Source organism: Neltuma alba, unplaced genomic scaffold, assembly GCF_004799145.2.
Source record: "Neltuma alba isolate B1F8T4 unplaced genomic scaffold, ASM479914v2 tig00012000_pilon, whole genome shotgun sequence".
NCBI classification, from domain to species: domain Eukaryota; kingdom Viridiplantae; phylum Streptophyta; class Magnoliopsida; order Fabales; family Fabaceae; genus Neltuma; species Neltuma alba.
This window is the reverse complement of record NW_021636573.1, coordinates 197189-213564: the sequence shown is the minus strand read 5'-3', so window position 1 is coordinate 213564 and position 16376 is coordinate 197189. Positions and strand designations below refer to the sequence as shown.

Here is a 16376-nt window from a genome sequence, read left to right as displayed (position 1 = left end):
AACTGAGGCACTCCAAATTTCAGGTGTAGTCAAACAATACTCTGGAATTAAGTAGCGCACTTCAGGAGATTCATATGGCTGCCAAATTATCTCGTCGTCAACCATTTTATCCAGGAAACTCCTATATCGAAGTAAAGAGACAGTAAGTGGACGGGCATTCTGTCTCACATTCTTCCACTTGTTATTACAAAAAGTAATGTTAAAAATCATATAATTTAAATAATATAAGTGCATATCAAATAGTTGTTAAGTGAATTTTACATACCTAAAACCCAATGGAGGTAAGAAAGGATAGATATTAGAGTGCAGATCTGGATACACAGGTCGTTGTGGTGCTGGCATGGGGAAGCGATCCCATGCCCATAAATGCAGTAGTGATAAACATCCTCCAATCCCATCCTCAGTTGGATTAGTAGCATTACATAATTCTCTATAAAGGTGAGCTAAAACTGCCAATCCCCAACTATACTTTCCAACTTCTTGCAGATCATAGAGTAGTGGGAGGTACATTGAATATACTCTTTGACCCGATCTATCTGGTAAGAGGTAGCCGCTAATTAACCTGAGGATATATGCACGAGTAAATTGTTGAACTTGTAAATCATCTGCATCATCAGGTAAGTCATTAAATTGCTCTTCCAACCAACTTATAAGTAGTCATTGCCCATGTAGTCTATCTGTATGTGGTCTAACGCCTAGAAGCTATTCACAAATGTCTAGCTAGTTATAGTCAATACGCCCAATGACAATCATTCCTGTGCATGGAAGGCCTAATTGTATAACTACATCCTCTAATATTATGGTATACTCTCCACGTGTAGTGTGAAATGTATGAGTTTCAGGACGCCACCTCTCAACAAGTGCTGAGACCAAACCTCGATCGTATTCAAATTGTCCTACTCTAATAGCACTATAAAATCTGATTAATATAAGATATTCAATAATTTGATTGGGTAGGTCAATCATTCTATTAGTGTGCATCACTCATCTATTATGTAGGATTCTATTAACCTACCATAGAAAGAAAAGGAAAAAGGTTAGTATCAAAGCATAGAATTTATAATCTATAGTAAATAGATTTTACTTACATTATCATTCCACACACGTTTTGAAATATGTTGAGGTTGCAAGTACAAAAGAGAGTTATCCTCTAGGCCAGGGTTGATAATCTCTTCTGGAGATTGTGCCATTTTAAAACGTCTCTGTATAAATTAAAGAAAAATTTACAAATAACATAACAGATAATCAAAGTAATTATAGTCTAATCTTCATAAAACATACTAATTTATTACAACAAGTGAACTACATAATTTATTGTTTGGATGCTACACTTTGTGGACACGTAGAATGATTATGACCAACTTGTCGGCACAATGCACACTTGTTAGGTTGGTTGGGAGTGATCCAATCGATTTCATTATATATGTGACTTGAATGAGGATGTCTTTTTTCTCGAATCACTAATGGGTCTAGTATTAGAGTAGGACAATCAATTTGTGGCCAGTAAATCTCATCACCCATTGGTTGGAACTCATTATTATAAGCCATTTGCATGGTGTCTAATCTGAAAACAGGATCCACGTATTACAAATGGTCTATGCCTATTTATGCACATACAGCAATGCTATGCATGCATGGATACTTTTCTGCTTGAAACTCTCCACAATTGCATTTTTTGTCAATCAAGTTAACCTTGCAACACCGACGAAATTGACGACATTGAACATTGTAGGGCTCCACAACCTCAAATGATGTTGATATTCTGTCAAATTCTCGAGCAACACACGCCGAAGCATTTTGTGTTGCTATGTCTAACTTCTTTGTCATTGTCTCAGAGAATACTTTATCAACTGCAATTTGTGCATGAATTTGTTGGGCATGTTTGACAAAATAGTTGTTGACTCTATACATGATTGCCTTAACTAAACCAGTTATTGACTGGCTTCGAACACCTTTAAATACACTATTCATGCACTCTGCAAGGTTAGTTGTCATGTGTCCAAACTGACGGCCTTCAAGGTCATATGCACGCAACCATTTCTCTTTTGGGATGGCTCTAATCCATCTTGCTGCAAGTGCATGGTGCAATGCTATCTCTGCTAATTGTTGATCAACAACATGACATTCGTAGGCATACCCTACAGAAAAATATTAGCTTGTTAGAATGTTTATAGAATCATGTAGTCATAAAATCATAAAAAGCACAAGGAATCTCACCAATATTTATAAACTTCTCTTTCAACCAATTTGTTCCATGTGCTTTGTGAAGATTTGAAGCCACGTGCCGTAAACAAAAAACATGATATGCATGTGGTGGTTGCCATCCTACTTAGAGATTAGCAACAGCAGCCAAAATTGAACGATGCCTATTTAAAATTAAACAAATTCTCGTTCTTTCTTTTACTACACATTGGCGCACAAGGTATAAAAACCATGCCCAAGCAGATTTTGTCTCCCCTTCAACTATAGCAAACGCAAGTAGTACAACATTTCGGTCACCATCTTGTGATACTGCCATAAGCAACGTGCCCTTGTATTTTCCATATAAGAATGTTCCATCAACTTGTACAATAGGCTTGAGGTGAGAAAATGCATCTATGCATGGCTTGAACGCCCAAAAAACATGATGAAACATTTCAACTGGTTGATCATTTATACTAATTTGTACCATATATGGCATGTGAGACTTGGACACATTGGTTAGCAATTCATGATCAAACTAGCAAAGGAGGATTTAGTAACCATCTTAGGAGTAAGGAATATGAGATCTCCCAATTCCCAAAAGCAATCGCAATTGCTAATTGTTTTGCTTTCAATAATTTGTGACACTTTCACATCTAGCTTGTCAGTTACCATTGCTACAATACAAGATGATATGACATCAGCATCTAATTTTGGATAGTCTAGAGTTAATGATATACTCAAGCATGTGTGAGGGCCCCCATATTTCATGATCTCCCAAAAGTTTATGCTTTCTTTCTTGCAAGCCCTCACTCTCCAATTGCAATTTTGTCCATAATTAATACAATGATATTCTTCAGATTTTTTACATGAATAGTGAACCCTAAATGTATGATGAACTCGAATAGAGTATAACTTCACTGCACGTCTTAGAACACAGACATTACCAAACATTTTTCCAATATATAATTCTTCATTATCCCCAACATCTAGAATATTATCTAATTCACTAAACTCAGGAGCTCTAGCTGACTCGACGTGAATTTGTGATAAGAAAGCAGTTGCAAGCTCATTCTGCTCGTTCATATCATCATATTCATTATCGTTGTCATCATTATCACTCCCACTACTGGCATCTAAATATGAATCATATTCATCTTCATCCTCAAATTCATCCACAATGTCTTCTATTTGAGGAAGAGAGCATGATGGTCCATTGTTGCCACCGTCTATGGGAGGTTTAAATGGTTGAAAATTTTCCATGTCATTGCTGAACATGGACCCTTGTTCCATAATGTTCACCTCATTGCTACTTAACGGGAGTGTATTTCCTACACAATCATCCATTGGTTGTGATTCTACATGACCATAATCTAAAAAATTACATATGTTGGCATACAATTCTGCACATGTCAATTGAGTTGAAAATCTTCTTCTGACTTGCCACATTTCTTTTATATCTACATCATCCTCCAAATTGCATGCTTGGTATTGTGGTGGATTTATGCATGTAGAATATCTATATACTAGATTTGTCACCATTTGATTGGGAGGAAGTCGTAACTTTTGTCCAATAACTTGCTTCAATTTGTCCAATGTAATATTTTCATCAACTTTGATTATTTTCACGCTGTTGAACTCAAATGTTGTACCAGCTTGGCCATTATAAATTTGTCCATTTGCAAATATACATCTGAACTCCTTTCTATGATCCATTCTATTTCCTAAATATTGCATTATAATCATTAATTAAGTACAATTGGGAGAAGACAAAACTTTGAAAATAGAAAGACTCACAAATCATGGTTTCCCATGCATAGTTCGCATAGGTTTAAGTCTAGTGCTAAAAAAATTATTCATATATATATGTATTATAATTCTATTTTGATTCATTCCGTACCTTTTAATTAAATTTCTAATAGTTTTAAAAGTAATATCAAATCTATGTACACTATAGATTCTTAAAAATTAAATTTTTTATGATATTCATTTTTATTAATGAAAATTTTTTAACAAAATATTGCCACCTATTTTCTTATTAATAAAAATTTACTTTTATATTATATTTTATTCTCATTATTTTATCCAAAATATTTACTAAATAGGTAAAAATTATATTATTGTAAGAAAAAATTAGGGGGAAGGACCTAGAAAAATAATATTTATTGAGAAGAATCTTAAAAATTATAATTATTTATAAGGACCAAATACTAAAATATAAATTTAAAAATATTAAAGTACCCTTAACTAAATCCCTACATTTTTTCTTATCATGCTTCCATTGAATAGATCTTTTTTATAATCTCCTTAATTTGTACTAAAAAAATTTATAATCTTTTTCTTATCAATATTTATAACAAAATTTATTGAAATCAAATCAAAATCATTTATTATTAAGCTAAAATATCTTACATATTTAAACACAATGAAATGAAATTATTCATCTACATGAACACCCTTAGCGAATAGTTAAATTTTATCTGTCTTTGTTCTATTCCAATTAAAAAATTTTCTTTTTTTCAAACATCTCTTTCGTTACTTTTAATTTTATAAATTTTTTTACCCCATATATATATTTTATAAATATGTTTAAATGTAAATAAACATATTTTACTTGATTTCATTAAATACAATTTAAATTTTTATAATTATTTTTCTTAACCTCGGTTTTTTAAAACAATAAATAATTAAATGAACAAAATTATTCAGATTTATTTTTATATCTAAAATTTTTCATTTATTTTAATAATTTTTTAATTGTTAGTTACTTTAATACACACCCATCAAGATCGAGTAAAATAAAAAAAAAAAAAGAAAATTGATAGCAAATAAGGAATAATATGGGGAAAAAAAGTTAAAGCTATGAATTTTTTTCTTATATATTCATTTCAAAAAAAATCATATACTTAAAAGATACTCCTCTAGTTTTATTTATAAGACAGAGAGAGTGTAAATTTTGATCCTATATATAAGGCACTTGATATAATTTTTAATACAAACATACATAATTATCCTTATTAAGTTATTTGCACAGTTGGTACATTTTCTTCACTCCTTTATCAGTGCTAAATGTCCTTCAATTTTGTCTTCTTCTTATGCTATTATTCTCGCATGTTCCACTTCTCCTCTCTCTCTCTCTCTATTCATCTTTTCCACTCTCCCTTGCTCATTCCTTTTGTTATTCACCTCTTCTACTCTTTTTTTCCTATGCCATTAGTTTTTTTCATGCATAACAGATCTGACTCTTGGAAAAAAAAAACTTGATGAAAATATACATTTTTGTGCTTGATTAGTGTTACTTTTATAATCAATTATGAGATAGTGGATGTGAAATTATTTTAACGGTTTTTTAATCTGTGTGAAATATACTAAAAGTGTCTTATAAATAGAACTAAATGGGTAATAGAGATCAAAAGAAAATCTTGAGATCTTAAAACTATACAATAGAGGATTCTTACCGGCAAAATAAGAGGCACCTAAGAGTATAGATTTTTGAAATTGTTCAACTCACCACTTAGTACCTGGAGATTTAAAATAACAGTTTATCAAATAAAAAATAAAAAAGAAAATCAAATTAAATATTATAATGACAAGATAAAAAATACATAAGAGAAATAACATACCATCAGCAGTAGTAAAAGTATGTGTCAAATGTTTGGAAGTAAGAGTAGAGAAACAAGACAGCAAAATAATGGAGGAGGCTGGAGTAACTAATAAAACGAGAGAGTAAGATGATGAGAGAGAAGAGAGAAGTCTGAATACATGAAGTGGGAACACAAGCTCAACATGTGGAGGACTCAAACGCATTCATGGGCTACTGGCATAAGAGGAGATGCAAAATGTATAAGTAAAGCTCGGACGATTCAGATGCATTCATGGGTGTAAGAGGAGATGTAAAATATATAGCAAGCCATGACGCTACTATAGCTTCACAGGCAAGGGAGATGAGATGACTTAATATTCTTCCCAGCTTCAGACACATGCAAAGAGTTCAGTTGCTTTTCTGACCTAAACAAAAGTGATTTTGAGAGATTCGTACGGGGAGAGGATGCTCATATGCATAGAAATGGGGAGAAAAGGACAAAAGTACTTTTTCTGAAGTTCATCACTCAAAGATGAACTTTACAAATTCATCTCTACCAGATGAATTTGCAAATTTTCCCACTTTATTGAAGAACTCGTTCTGGGCAAGATGAAATTTATAAATTCATCTCCTGGTGATGAATTTTAAGTATAGCATTTCGGTAATATATTTCCGCGCCGTAGCATTTTTGGTATTTTATTTTACTTTCATAGCATTTTGGTAAAAATCCCAGTCCGCTCCAATACTTTCGCTTTGCTGTTCAGAACCCGGCAAATCGCGCGCCCCATATCCGTCATCGTCTTCCTCTGGCGCTTTTCTCTGAATCTGGAGCAAGATGCATCTCCATGGTACTCTATTATGCCTAGCTTCTACCTTCATCTCCTCTCTTCGTAAATTTCACGTCTATTTGCATTCTTCTCTCACTTTCTCTCTTTTCAGATGGCAACCGAGTGGATTTATCTCGTGTGTTCGCCGTGTCTTTCGCCGGTTTTGTTGCCGTCTCTAACGCCTTGCTCCACCGACACGCTGCGTCGAAGCAGGTGGAGAAAGACGACAAGATCATCCCGAAGCTTGAACGGACAGAATCTGGTCGCGTCGGAAAGCTGGAGAAGTTCTCCCATTATGTTGGTACGTAGTTCTTGCACCCAATTTTCGGATCGAATAATGAGATTCTGAGATTCAGATCTCTCTGTTTCTGTGTTTTGAATAGCAGGTGGTTGATTTCATCCTGGTCTCCTCTTAGTCCTTTTATTTATTCTTTTCTTTTGGTTGACTCTCATGTTAGCTCAGTATTATTGTCGCTTTTCAACTCTACCTGATTCGGGGATGAGATTGATTTTTTATTCAAATAGCAATACAGAATCTTTCATATTTGAAAATTGAGAGTGACTGCAACTTGTTTGATAAAATGTCCGAATTATCTAGAGGGCGACGTTCTGGTTAACACCCTGATTAGTGCTAATTAATTTATGCTTATCATTTATGCAGTTATCTGAAGAAAGCACAATGACTAATGACTGCTTTTCAAAGAAACTAGTTGTAAACTGTTCATTCTAAAGGCAAAAGAATGGCAAAACTTTATGCTTTTGTGTTCTCTCTTTGATGGGACTTGAAATGAAATGTGGAGTGTTGTTAGGGAAACAGAGACATGAACTGTGTGTGTGGATCAATAATTTGCAGCTATGCAAATGGGATTTGAAGACCCTGAGAAAGTTCCTGGGCTATGCAAGTTGGCTAATGACTTCCTGAGAAAAACCAAAGACTGTGAGGCAAGCATATATGGATATTTTGATAAGGAGGATGGAGCTGAATCTCTTTATGAGATGTTGATTCATGAGTTCGACAGATGCATTCTCACTTACTTTGCTTTTCATTGGAACCAAGCTTCTGCTGTGATTAGCCAGGTAAAGTCGTTTTTTAAAATTATTTATGGTTTTATTCAATTAATCTTTCCTGAACATTTTTTTTTCAGAAAAAAAATTGAAAACTATTGGTCAAATTTTCTTTTTGTCCCAGTGTTTGAAAATTGAGTAATTATTTTAGATTTAGATGAATATTAACCGAAAACAAGCTAGACACAGAATGAAGACGATTCGTCCATTACTTGTGTAGCCTTTATGTGTTTATATGTATGTTTATTTATTTTGGAAATTTATTTCATTAAGTTCCAAAAAAAAATTGAGATGATCCAGAATTGCGATTTTTTTCCATTTATTTTCTCTGTAATTTTTATATATGTGTGTGTACTATGTGACATGTGGTCAAATAAAATATTGTGAATTTCGAGAGGGGAATTCTTACCAGAATAAAAAATTATAGGGATTGAAGAATGTGAATTTTTGCAATTGTTTTAGGGTTTACGATTCTGCATTCATGATTTTGAATGGGAACATGCCTTGTCTGCTCTACCTTTTGTAATATGTTAAATAGATGGGACAATTACACTCAGGTCCCACAAAGCACAATTAATATAAAAAAGGTTCCTCAAAATCGCGAAATGATTCTGAAGTCCCCAGGGACCTGTGTGTAATTAATTCTAATTGTGAAATTACGTAGTTACCCCTGTTAATTTGAACCTATTTACAACCTCAACAATGGCTGTTAACAACCCGAAAAAAGGTGGTTAACAACCTCAACAACGCCCCTGGCATTCCATAAAGTGAGTTGTCATGAGCACTGCCGAGGTTGTCAATCACTTCTTCTCGGGTTGTTAACAGCCACTGTTGAGATTGTAAACGAATTGCTACAATAAAATTAGAACCTATTTATAACCTCAATAACGGCTGTTAACAACCCGAGAAGAGATGGTTAACAACCTCAACAACGCCTCTGGTATTTCACAGAGTGAGTTGTCATGAGCATTGCCGAGGTTATCAATCACGTCTTTTCGGGTTGTTAACAATCACTGTTGAGATTGTAAACGAATTGCTACAATAAAATTAACAGGGGTACGTAGGTAATTTCACAATTAGAATTAATTACACACAGGTCCCTGGGGATTTCAGAATCATTTCGCGATTTCGAGAGACCTTTTTGATATTAATTGTGCTCTGTGGGACCTGAGTATAATTTTCCCTAAATAGATTGTCGGGCACATTAATAAAACTCAAAATATTATTAAAGAACTAATTACTGATTAGCTTTGGATTTTCTTTTTCTCTCTTGATACGAAAAAGTCAGTCTTGGCTCATGAGTACTGCTACGCTTAATAAAGATAATATTCCTCATCTCTAAATATAATAACTATTTTATAGTGTAAATTATATTATAAAATCAGTCTTATATTTGAGACATGAAAAGTGCTTTTTTTTTTTTTTGCTGAAGCCAAATAAATAAACATGAAAGTTTTAGACAGATAGTTTAAAAAATTAGATGAAATTGATTATAAAGGCGTGAAAATTCTTTAAAATAAATTTTTTGAAATGTACTCGATTTGCCTTGGAATACTTGGAACTGAGGAAGCCAAATCCGAACAATAAATTTTAAAGAAGTTTTCTAAGGACAGGCCACCAGACAATGTTATCGATTATTAATTCGACTCAATGAAGATGAAGTTTTATTTTTAGAAATAGTGAAAAAATGGTACTTTAAAATAGCTTGTTGATTTTTTAATTACAATTAAAGGATAAGGTGCTTAAATACCTCGAAACTATACACGAAAGAGCACCTAACACCTATTAGTTTTTTTAACTCTTATATACCCTGAAATTCTGATCTCCTAGCATGTCTGTCTTAAGCTATTATCTGCTATTAAATTAGACTATTAAAGACATTGGTTGCATTACATAATTTAAAGGTCAAACTTAATGGCAGATAATAGTTAGTACATTATATAAAAGCTAAGAAAAACTTTTGTGAATATTTCTAGGGTATTTTAGATCATTATTCCAATAATTAATAACATGTATTTTGTTACTTATCTATTATTACAATAAAACGAAATTTCTACTTCTACAGTAACACTCTAATCTTAAAACGATTTCATATGCTTATGGTTGATATAATTTATTTTTATATATTAAAATTTTTGGGCTTTCTTTTTGGGTTTTAGGCATTAAGCAGTGAGCCTGGGAAGCAAACTCGGCTGAAGGAGGTCGTGTTGGCTGCTACGAGGTGACTTGCCCCCCCCCCCCCCCAAAAAAAAATATATGCATGTATGTGTATGTGTATATGCTAAGGCCAAACAATAATACGCTTGTTTCTCGAATAATTTTTATTAACGAAGGATTCATATTATTAATATTTTTAACTGAATTTTATATTTTGTTGTTCAATTATTTTAATGGAAAAATCACAGGAAAATATCATTAAAATATCAAAATCCCAAATTAAGAATTTGAATTTCAGTAAAATTTTGAAATGTGGAAAAGATAGCATCACCCCTCAAATTTTTTTTCTCAATAGAAAATAACACCTAAGCAGCTTTTGCAGGTTGTAAGAGATTTGACACCAACGACCCCTTGTTGACTATTGGCATGGATCTTTATACGTTTTTCATATTTTCAAAACAAGAGTGATAAATAGTGAAACCATAAATAGCAAAGTAAACGTAAAGGGTAGTGATGTCTTTTCACACCATTTCAAAGTTCCAAGTTATTAAAATTCAAATCCCTAATTTGGTATTTTGATATTTTAGTGGTATTTTTCTGTAAGTTTTCTGTTTTAATTTCATTAAAAAAATATATATTAAACATACAACTTTGAACAAAATAGCCAGTGGCTTATACGTGTGTGCCAGCGGGGGTCTCGGGCCTGCGGGTGCTTGTCTGGTTCTATGTGACAGAGAAGTAATGGGCTGGTCCCATGTGCATCTTAGGCTTTTTTTTTTAAATTAAAAAAATGTGTCGTTAATTAAATTTAAGTTATTAAAAACATCTAAATTAAAACTTTATCTTGTCTTTCCTATTCTTATTAATCTAAACATATCTTGAGAAATTAAGAAATGTCATTTTTAATCTGTGCTTGGATTGTTTATTAAACACTTGAAATTAAAAACTACAAAAAAGGAAGAAGCTAGGGGAAAAGTCAGCAATTATTGTATAAGTAAATGAAATAAATGAAGAGGAGATTGATCTGATTAGGGATTGTGGTGCGTATGCAGGAAACTGAGGTTTGAGAGAGTAACAAAGGTTTTGAAGGTAACAAGGGTGTTCTCTACATTGGTAGAGGAGATGAAAGTAGTAAGAGGAGAATCCCAATGCACAGATGTCATGGTCCCGATGGCCCTCGGTGAGAGGAGTCCTGTCCTGCTGCTCATGGGTTGGGGAGCGGGTGCTGGCAAGAGTACTCTTCTTCAAGACATTCTCAAAGAGTAATCATCTTCCTTCTCTTATTATTCATACACAGCTGGTTGTGAAATATTTGTTATTCTATTATATGATTAACTATTAATAATTTTAAAAAATTAGGTTAAATTGAAATTTGGGACAAAAATGATTTACGAATTAATGACTCGAGTGTGATTACATTCTGATTGAAATGTTTTTTGAATGTGTGTGTAAGATATGAATATGTGCTTTAGTTCAACTCAATTTTAAGTAATATCATTTAATTACTAAAGCATAGTTAAGTTTGTTTGCTTTTTCTTTTGTTTTTAATTAAAAAAAGGATGGCTTTCTGTTTTTGATAAGTTTGTTCCCGCTTCGTAAACTTATACATGCCAAATGGATTTGGCAGGCCATTCTGGGAAAGAGCATCGAAAAATGCTGTGGTGGTTGATGCAGATGCTTTTAAGGAGTCTGATGTTATATACGAAGTCCTTAATTCTAGGGGCCACCACGATGACATGCTCCAAACTTCGGAATCGGTATGCTCCTAATGCAACTTCTTCAAGCAATTATTTTGCCTGATAATTCTGTTGCAGCTGGGGGAAGTAATGCATGAGATATAATTTGATATTATATAATTATTCATTGAGGTTTAATGTTCGATAATATAGTATTTTGTTGAGTGATATTTAGCTCTCTTGACAGTTTCTCGCCATCTCAATATGATTCCTGTTTATGTCAAATTTAAATTGCATGTTATCTAACGGCGATAACTGACTCTTGCCTAAACTGTTTTGGGGTTAGATTGAGAGGGGTTTTATAATGAATCTCCTAGTCATGTTGGAAGTTGATTAGTTTTCTTTCTTTCTTTCTTCGTTTTGTTTTTAATTACAACTATGTAGTTATATTGGAGCATTGTTGGACTCCAATGGGAATAGCTCTCTCAGCATGATGTTTTTCCTTCACAAGTTTCAAATCCTCGATCTTGTTGAAGGAAAGAATGAGTCTTGGTCCCTTTGACCCAACCTTTGTTGTTATATTGGATGTAGATTGATCAAAATGTGGCTTGCTATAAGTTTTATATTTATTTGATTGATATTACAATAACAGCAACAAGTTTTATCCCATTAAATAGAATTAGCTATATGGATTGCACAACATATTGTGCTATATCAACAGCTAACAGCTAACCGTTTGGAATTTTATATGATTGATATTGATATTAAATTGCAGAAGGAGAGTTTTAATTCTTAATCCCTACACATAGATCTCCTTCCTTCCTTCCTTTTTTTACCACTTGTGAACTAGCTTCAAGTGGCTGAATACCTGTATTATATTCTTAGCAAATTAAATGGTAATTTTTTGAAGTACCCTACAAACACATGGTTGCATTTGTGTAGCTCATAGGATGGAAGGAGGGGGAGCAGAATCTGCTTATGGATCTTGAGGAGATCAAATGCTTGGAATCCATAGGGAATCTGAATGCTGAAGCTGATTCCATCTACGAACTGCACAAACCATCCAGCCCTGCTCTGGGGCCCGGTTCCATCTGGAATGACATAGTTTTGTCTCCTTCAAGAGAAACTGATCAGAAAGTGTTGAGGGGTCCCATTTGGAAAATTGAAAAACTCCCCACAAACTAATAATTAACCATTGTGAATGACCTCGTGACTATGAAGCTGGAAGCTGTTCCCACAGCATATTGAAGAACCACGTTCAATATGTTCGTGTATCTTGTTTGTCAATATTCATGTTCTACAAGTAAGGTTATTTATATGCCCTTGCTTTCATGTCAAGATGTAAATAGACTCGGAGTCATTTATCACGCGGTATGGAATTATCCCCCTTTTTCTAGGTGGGGGGAGGGGTGTTAAGGCCTCGAGGATCACATTCCCTTCAAATTCTAGTTAGAATCCTCATGCGGTGCTGTGGTTGTTGCGGCCATTGGAGATAAAGAGTGGCGGTAGGTGAAGATACTGTGAAGAACTGAACTTGAGAGTTTCTGAAAACCCCACCTTCTCTTTCGATTCTGTGGTTCTGTTCATCATACTGACATAATTATTTCTTGCTTTTTTGGGTGGTTTCTTCCCAAGTTTCTCGTTAGCCATTGTTCCTGGGAGGATTTTCTCAGTACCCTTTAATTCAAACGGAGAAAAGGCTCCATATTCTCCATCTCCTGTTAATACTTCAGATTCCACATAAATATCAGAAGCTCAAGTTTTATCTGCATCGGTAAAAATTGAAACGGCTACTTCCAAGAACGGTGCAGGTGAAAAGCTTGATGAAGAATCGAACCGTAAAGGCACAAAAGAAGTGGGCGTTACTAATCAGAAGGACAAGAAGCTAAAATTCAAGCAAAATTGACCCAAGTGAGATATAGTCATGGTCCGCCAAACACGTCAGATGTCAGAGAATATCATCTTTGGTGCAATGCTTGGCTATTATCACTTTTGTTGGGACTGATCAGGGGGAAACAGAGAAGTCAATGGACATAACGTGGCGGTTGAATCCTACATTAGGTTCCAATGTTGTTTCAGTCAAACCTTCGCCTTCGTTAATAGCAGCTGCATGGTGAGATTTCAAACTCTCGTCTTGATGCTATCTATACGACTTTGAATGCGTTAGCAATCGCAAATTGCTTTCTTCAAAAGGATATAACTTCTTTAAGGCTGCTATCCATACAATTTTTTTTTTATACAATACAATTGAACGCATGGACACACACAAACGTGTTAACATGGGGCTTAAACTCGATACCTCATCGAAGGGTTATGGCTGGCATTACCACTGGGATAACTAGTCGTTGACATGAAAAGGTGTTGATTGGCTCAGAGGGTTCAACAAATCAATGCCTCTAAAGAAGCATGGTCTTCAAGCATTGATGGGAGTGAGGCTACCCTTCAATCACAGGTGGCTGGTACAGTCAAAGTATACTAAAGGCAGAGATAAAAGTGGGCAGTCCGAGCAATCAGTATAGTTGGAGGAAGGAATAGCTCAGGTTCTGGTAGCAGGAATTGGACTGCACACTCTTCATTGTGGATGAGTTTTCTGAAGATATTGTGTTATTTTGCATAGTGAAGTTGTATAGTTTAGTTCTCCTCACCCCCTGCTACAAGTTGACATTTTAATTAGTTTAGAAAGTATCAGGTTGAGGGATCATGTGGAGAGATTAAAGTCTCATTGGTTAGTTAAGATAGCTCTATCTAAAGGGTCTTTGGTTAATGTACTTAGTGTGTTAGACTTGGGTCTCTCTCATAAGTCCCTAAAAATTTTTGAAATTTTTGTCGCCCTTCTAGAAAGGATTTGGTCACCCTAAAAGGGTTAATTGTTCCTTTTGTTGTATAGTTAATTTATTAACAGCCATGTTTGTTAGAAGGTAGGGGGAGGGGGAGACGGAGATGCACATGCAGAGGTAAGACTAATTTTGGTTGGTACAGATGGGGAAGGGAGAGGGAATATGTCCCTCACAAACGATGAGTAAATGTCTCTACAACAGTTTTTCATGAACAAATTTTAACAATGTTGTAGTGTAGACGATGCTGGTTAGTAAACAAATAATAACATAGTTATAGAAAAATACTAGTTAGTAAATGAATAAGGGGTTAGAGTGAAAATTTGTCTCGAAAGTTTTCATTTAGGAGCGCTACACATCTAGAAGATTTTTTTAATGCAAATTTATTCTGAAAGTTTAAAATTATAGCAAAATTACCTTGTACAGTTAAAAAATAATAATATTGACCGTTAAAGTAATGATGTTTATTGTTATCATTTTTAATTATAGCAAATGATTTTGCTACAATTTTAAACTTTCTGGAAAACCAAGAGGGATTGGTCTAGTAGAAAGGATTATTCTCTCACAATGTGGCCAATTAGGATTCAAATCTCTACTAGGAAAAATATCCACATTTAGTGCTGGACAATGCATTAAATAGGAATGCTTTCAATTTGAGGATACTAAAACTTACCCCCAAAAAAAACTCTCGAGGCAAATTTGTACTAAAAAAACTTTTGAGTGCCCAGTGCTCCTTAATAAAAACTTCTGAAAAAAATTTACACCTTAATCTAATGAATAATGAAGAGTAAATTTTTATTACAGTTTTGTCAAAATGAAGTTAAACAAAAGAAGTTTACTAAACGAATAACACTCCATCAAACTTCTATTGTATTTCCAAAAGATATTTTTTAGAGATAAAGCATATAATAAACAAATATAAGTTAGTAACAAGCAAGGTAAGAAAAGGAAAAAAAAAAAAAAAGATGAAACGGGCTGAAAAAACTAGTGAATCGACCAGTGATTGGATTTGATTTGAGTGCTAAACCGTCCAAAAATTGAACCGATATCAAACTAGGATGAACCAGTGAAAACTAGTGTGAACTGATGATAAATTGGTTTGGATGATTTTGTTGCTTCTGATCCTTCTCATTCAACTCCTAACATTTTAGTCACTATAGACTAAAATAAATTTTAATGATGATTTTGGTATCAATGATTATTAATTTTAGTTATTGAGAAGTTATAAAAATCAAAATTCTAAATATTGTTATACTTTGTTATTGTTACACTCAAATTATTGTTGTATTTCCTTGTATGAATTATTAATATTGTTATATTTTGTTATTTTTAATTAAATTATACTACCTCCGGTCGTAATTATAAAAGCTAGTTGACTAATTTGAAAAAATTAAAGAAAAAAGTTAAGTTAGTTATTTGTAATAAATATGTGTTGTCTTTCTTAAAATATCTTTGCTAATCAAGTGTGTTGGCTAGAACTATTATTGTTAGAAGGACTACCTCGAAAAAAATACATAAATATGAAAGACAAAATGGATTGAGATCTTATATTTAGAACTAGAATAAAAGTCAAACAAAGTTTTATATTAAGGATCGGAGATAATATTATTTTATTATGACCAAGTTGAACCCTAATGTGATCTATTAATTCTTAAACCACTATCTTAACCAGTTTAGTATTCAGTCTGATTTTTTATTTGTTTAGTAGCAAGTGTTACAATAAATGAATAATAGAAAGCAGACGAATTATAGAGGTCAAACCAAGTTTAAGAAATTGGCAAAAAAGCCAAGTTTAAGAAATAATAATTATAACCCAATAAAGGCTAATGAACATTACCGCTGGCCGTTTGCCCAAGTGTACGTGTGCTTGCGTGGAATGTGTGTTGCGGGTTCGAGTCTGTCATCTTGGAACTCACTGTAACTTAGAGCCGGTAATATGGGTTGGACCCGCGGGTCCAACCAGCCAACCCGCCAAAAATGACGGGTTAGGGCTGGCCAAAAACCAACCCGCCACTACCTTGAAAAACATAACCCGCATCGCCATAACCCTAAC

At 33.7% G+C, this 16376-nt stretch overlaps 1 protein-coding gene across 1 annotated transcript; it reads left to right on the top strand.

Annotated features, from left to right (window-relative positions):
- The first annotated feature begins 5872 nt into the window (after window positions 1-5872).
- On the top strand, window positions 5873-12674 carry LOC114720817 (uncharacterized). The gene is made up of 7 exons (XM_028906537.1): window positions 5873-5887; window positions 6631-6892; window positions 7445-7668; window positions 9816-9877; window positions 10866-11075; window positions 11441-11570; window positions 12432-12674. Exons 1-7 carry the CDS (start codon window positions 5873-5875, stop codon window positions 12672-12674), a joined length of 1146 nt encoding a protein of 381 aa, XP_028762370.1.
- The last annotated feature ends 3702 nt before the right edge of the window (window positions 12675-16376 follow it).

What these genes read in the sequence shown, in the direction of transcription:
- LOC114720817 (XM_028906537.1), top strand. An exon ending in CTTCTGCTGTGATTAGCCAG is followed by an intron (nt 7,669 to 9,815) that starts GTAAAGTCGTTT and finishes TTTGGGTTTTAG; the next exon opens with GCATTAAGCAGTGAGCCTGG. An exon ending in TGCTCCAAACTTCGGAATCG is followed by an intron (nt 11,571 to 12,431) that starts GTATGCTCCTAA and finishes GCATTTGTGTAG; the next exon opens with CTCATAGGATGGAAGGAGGG.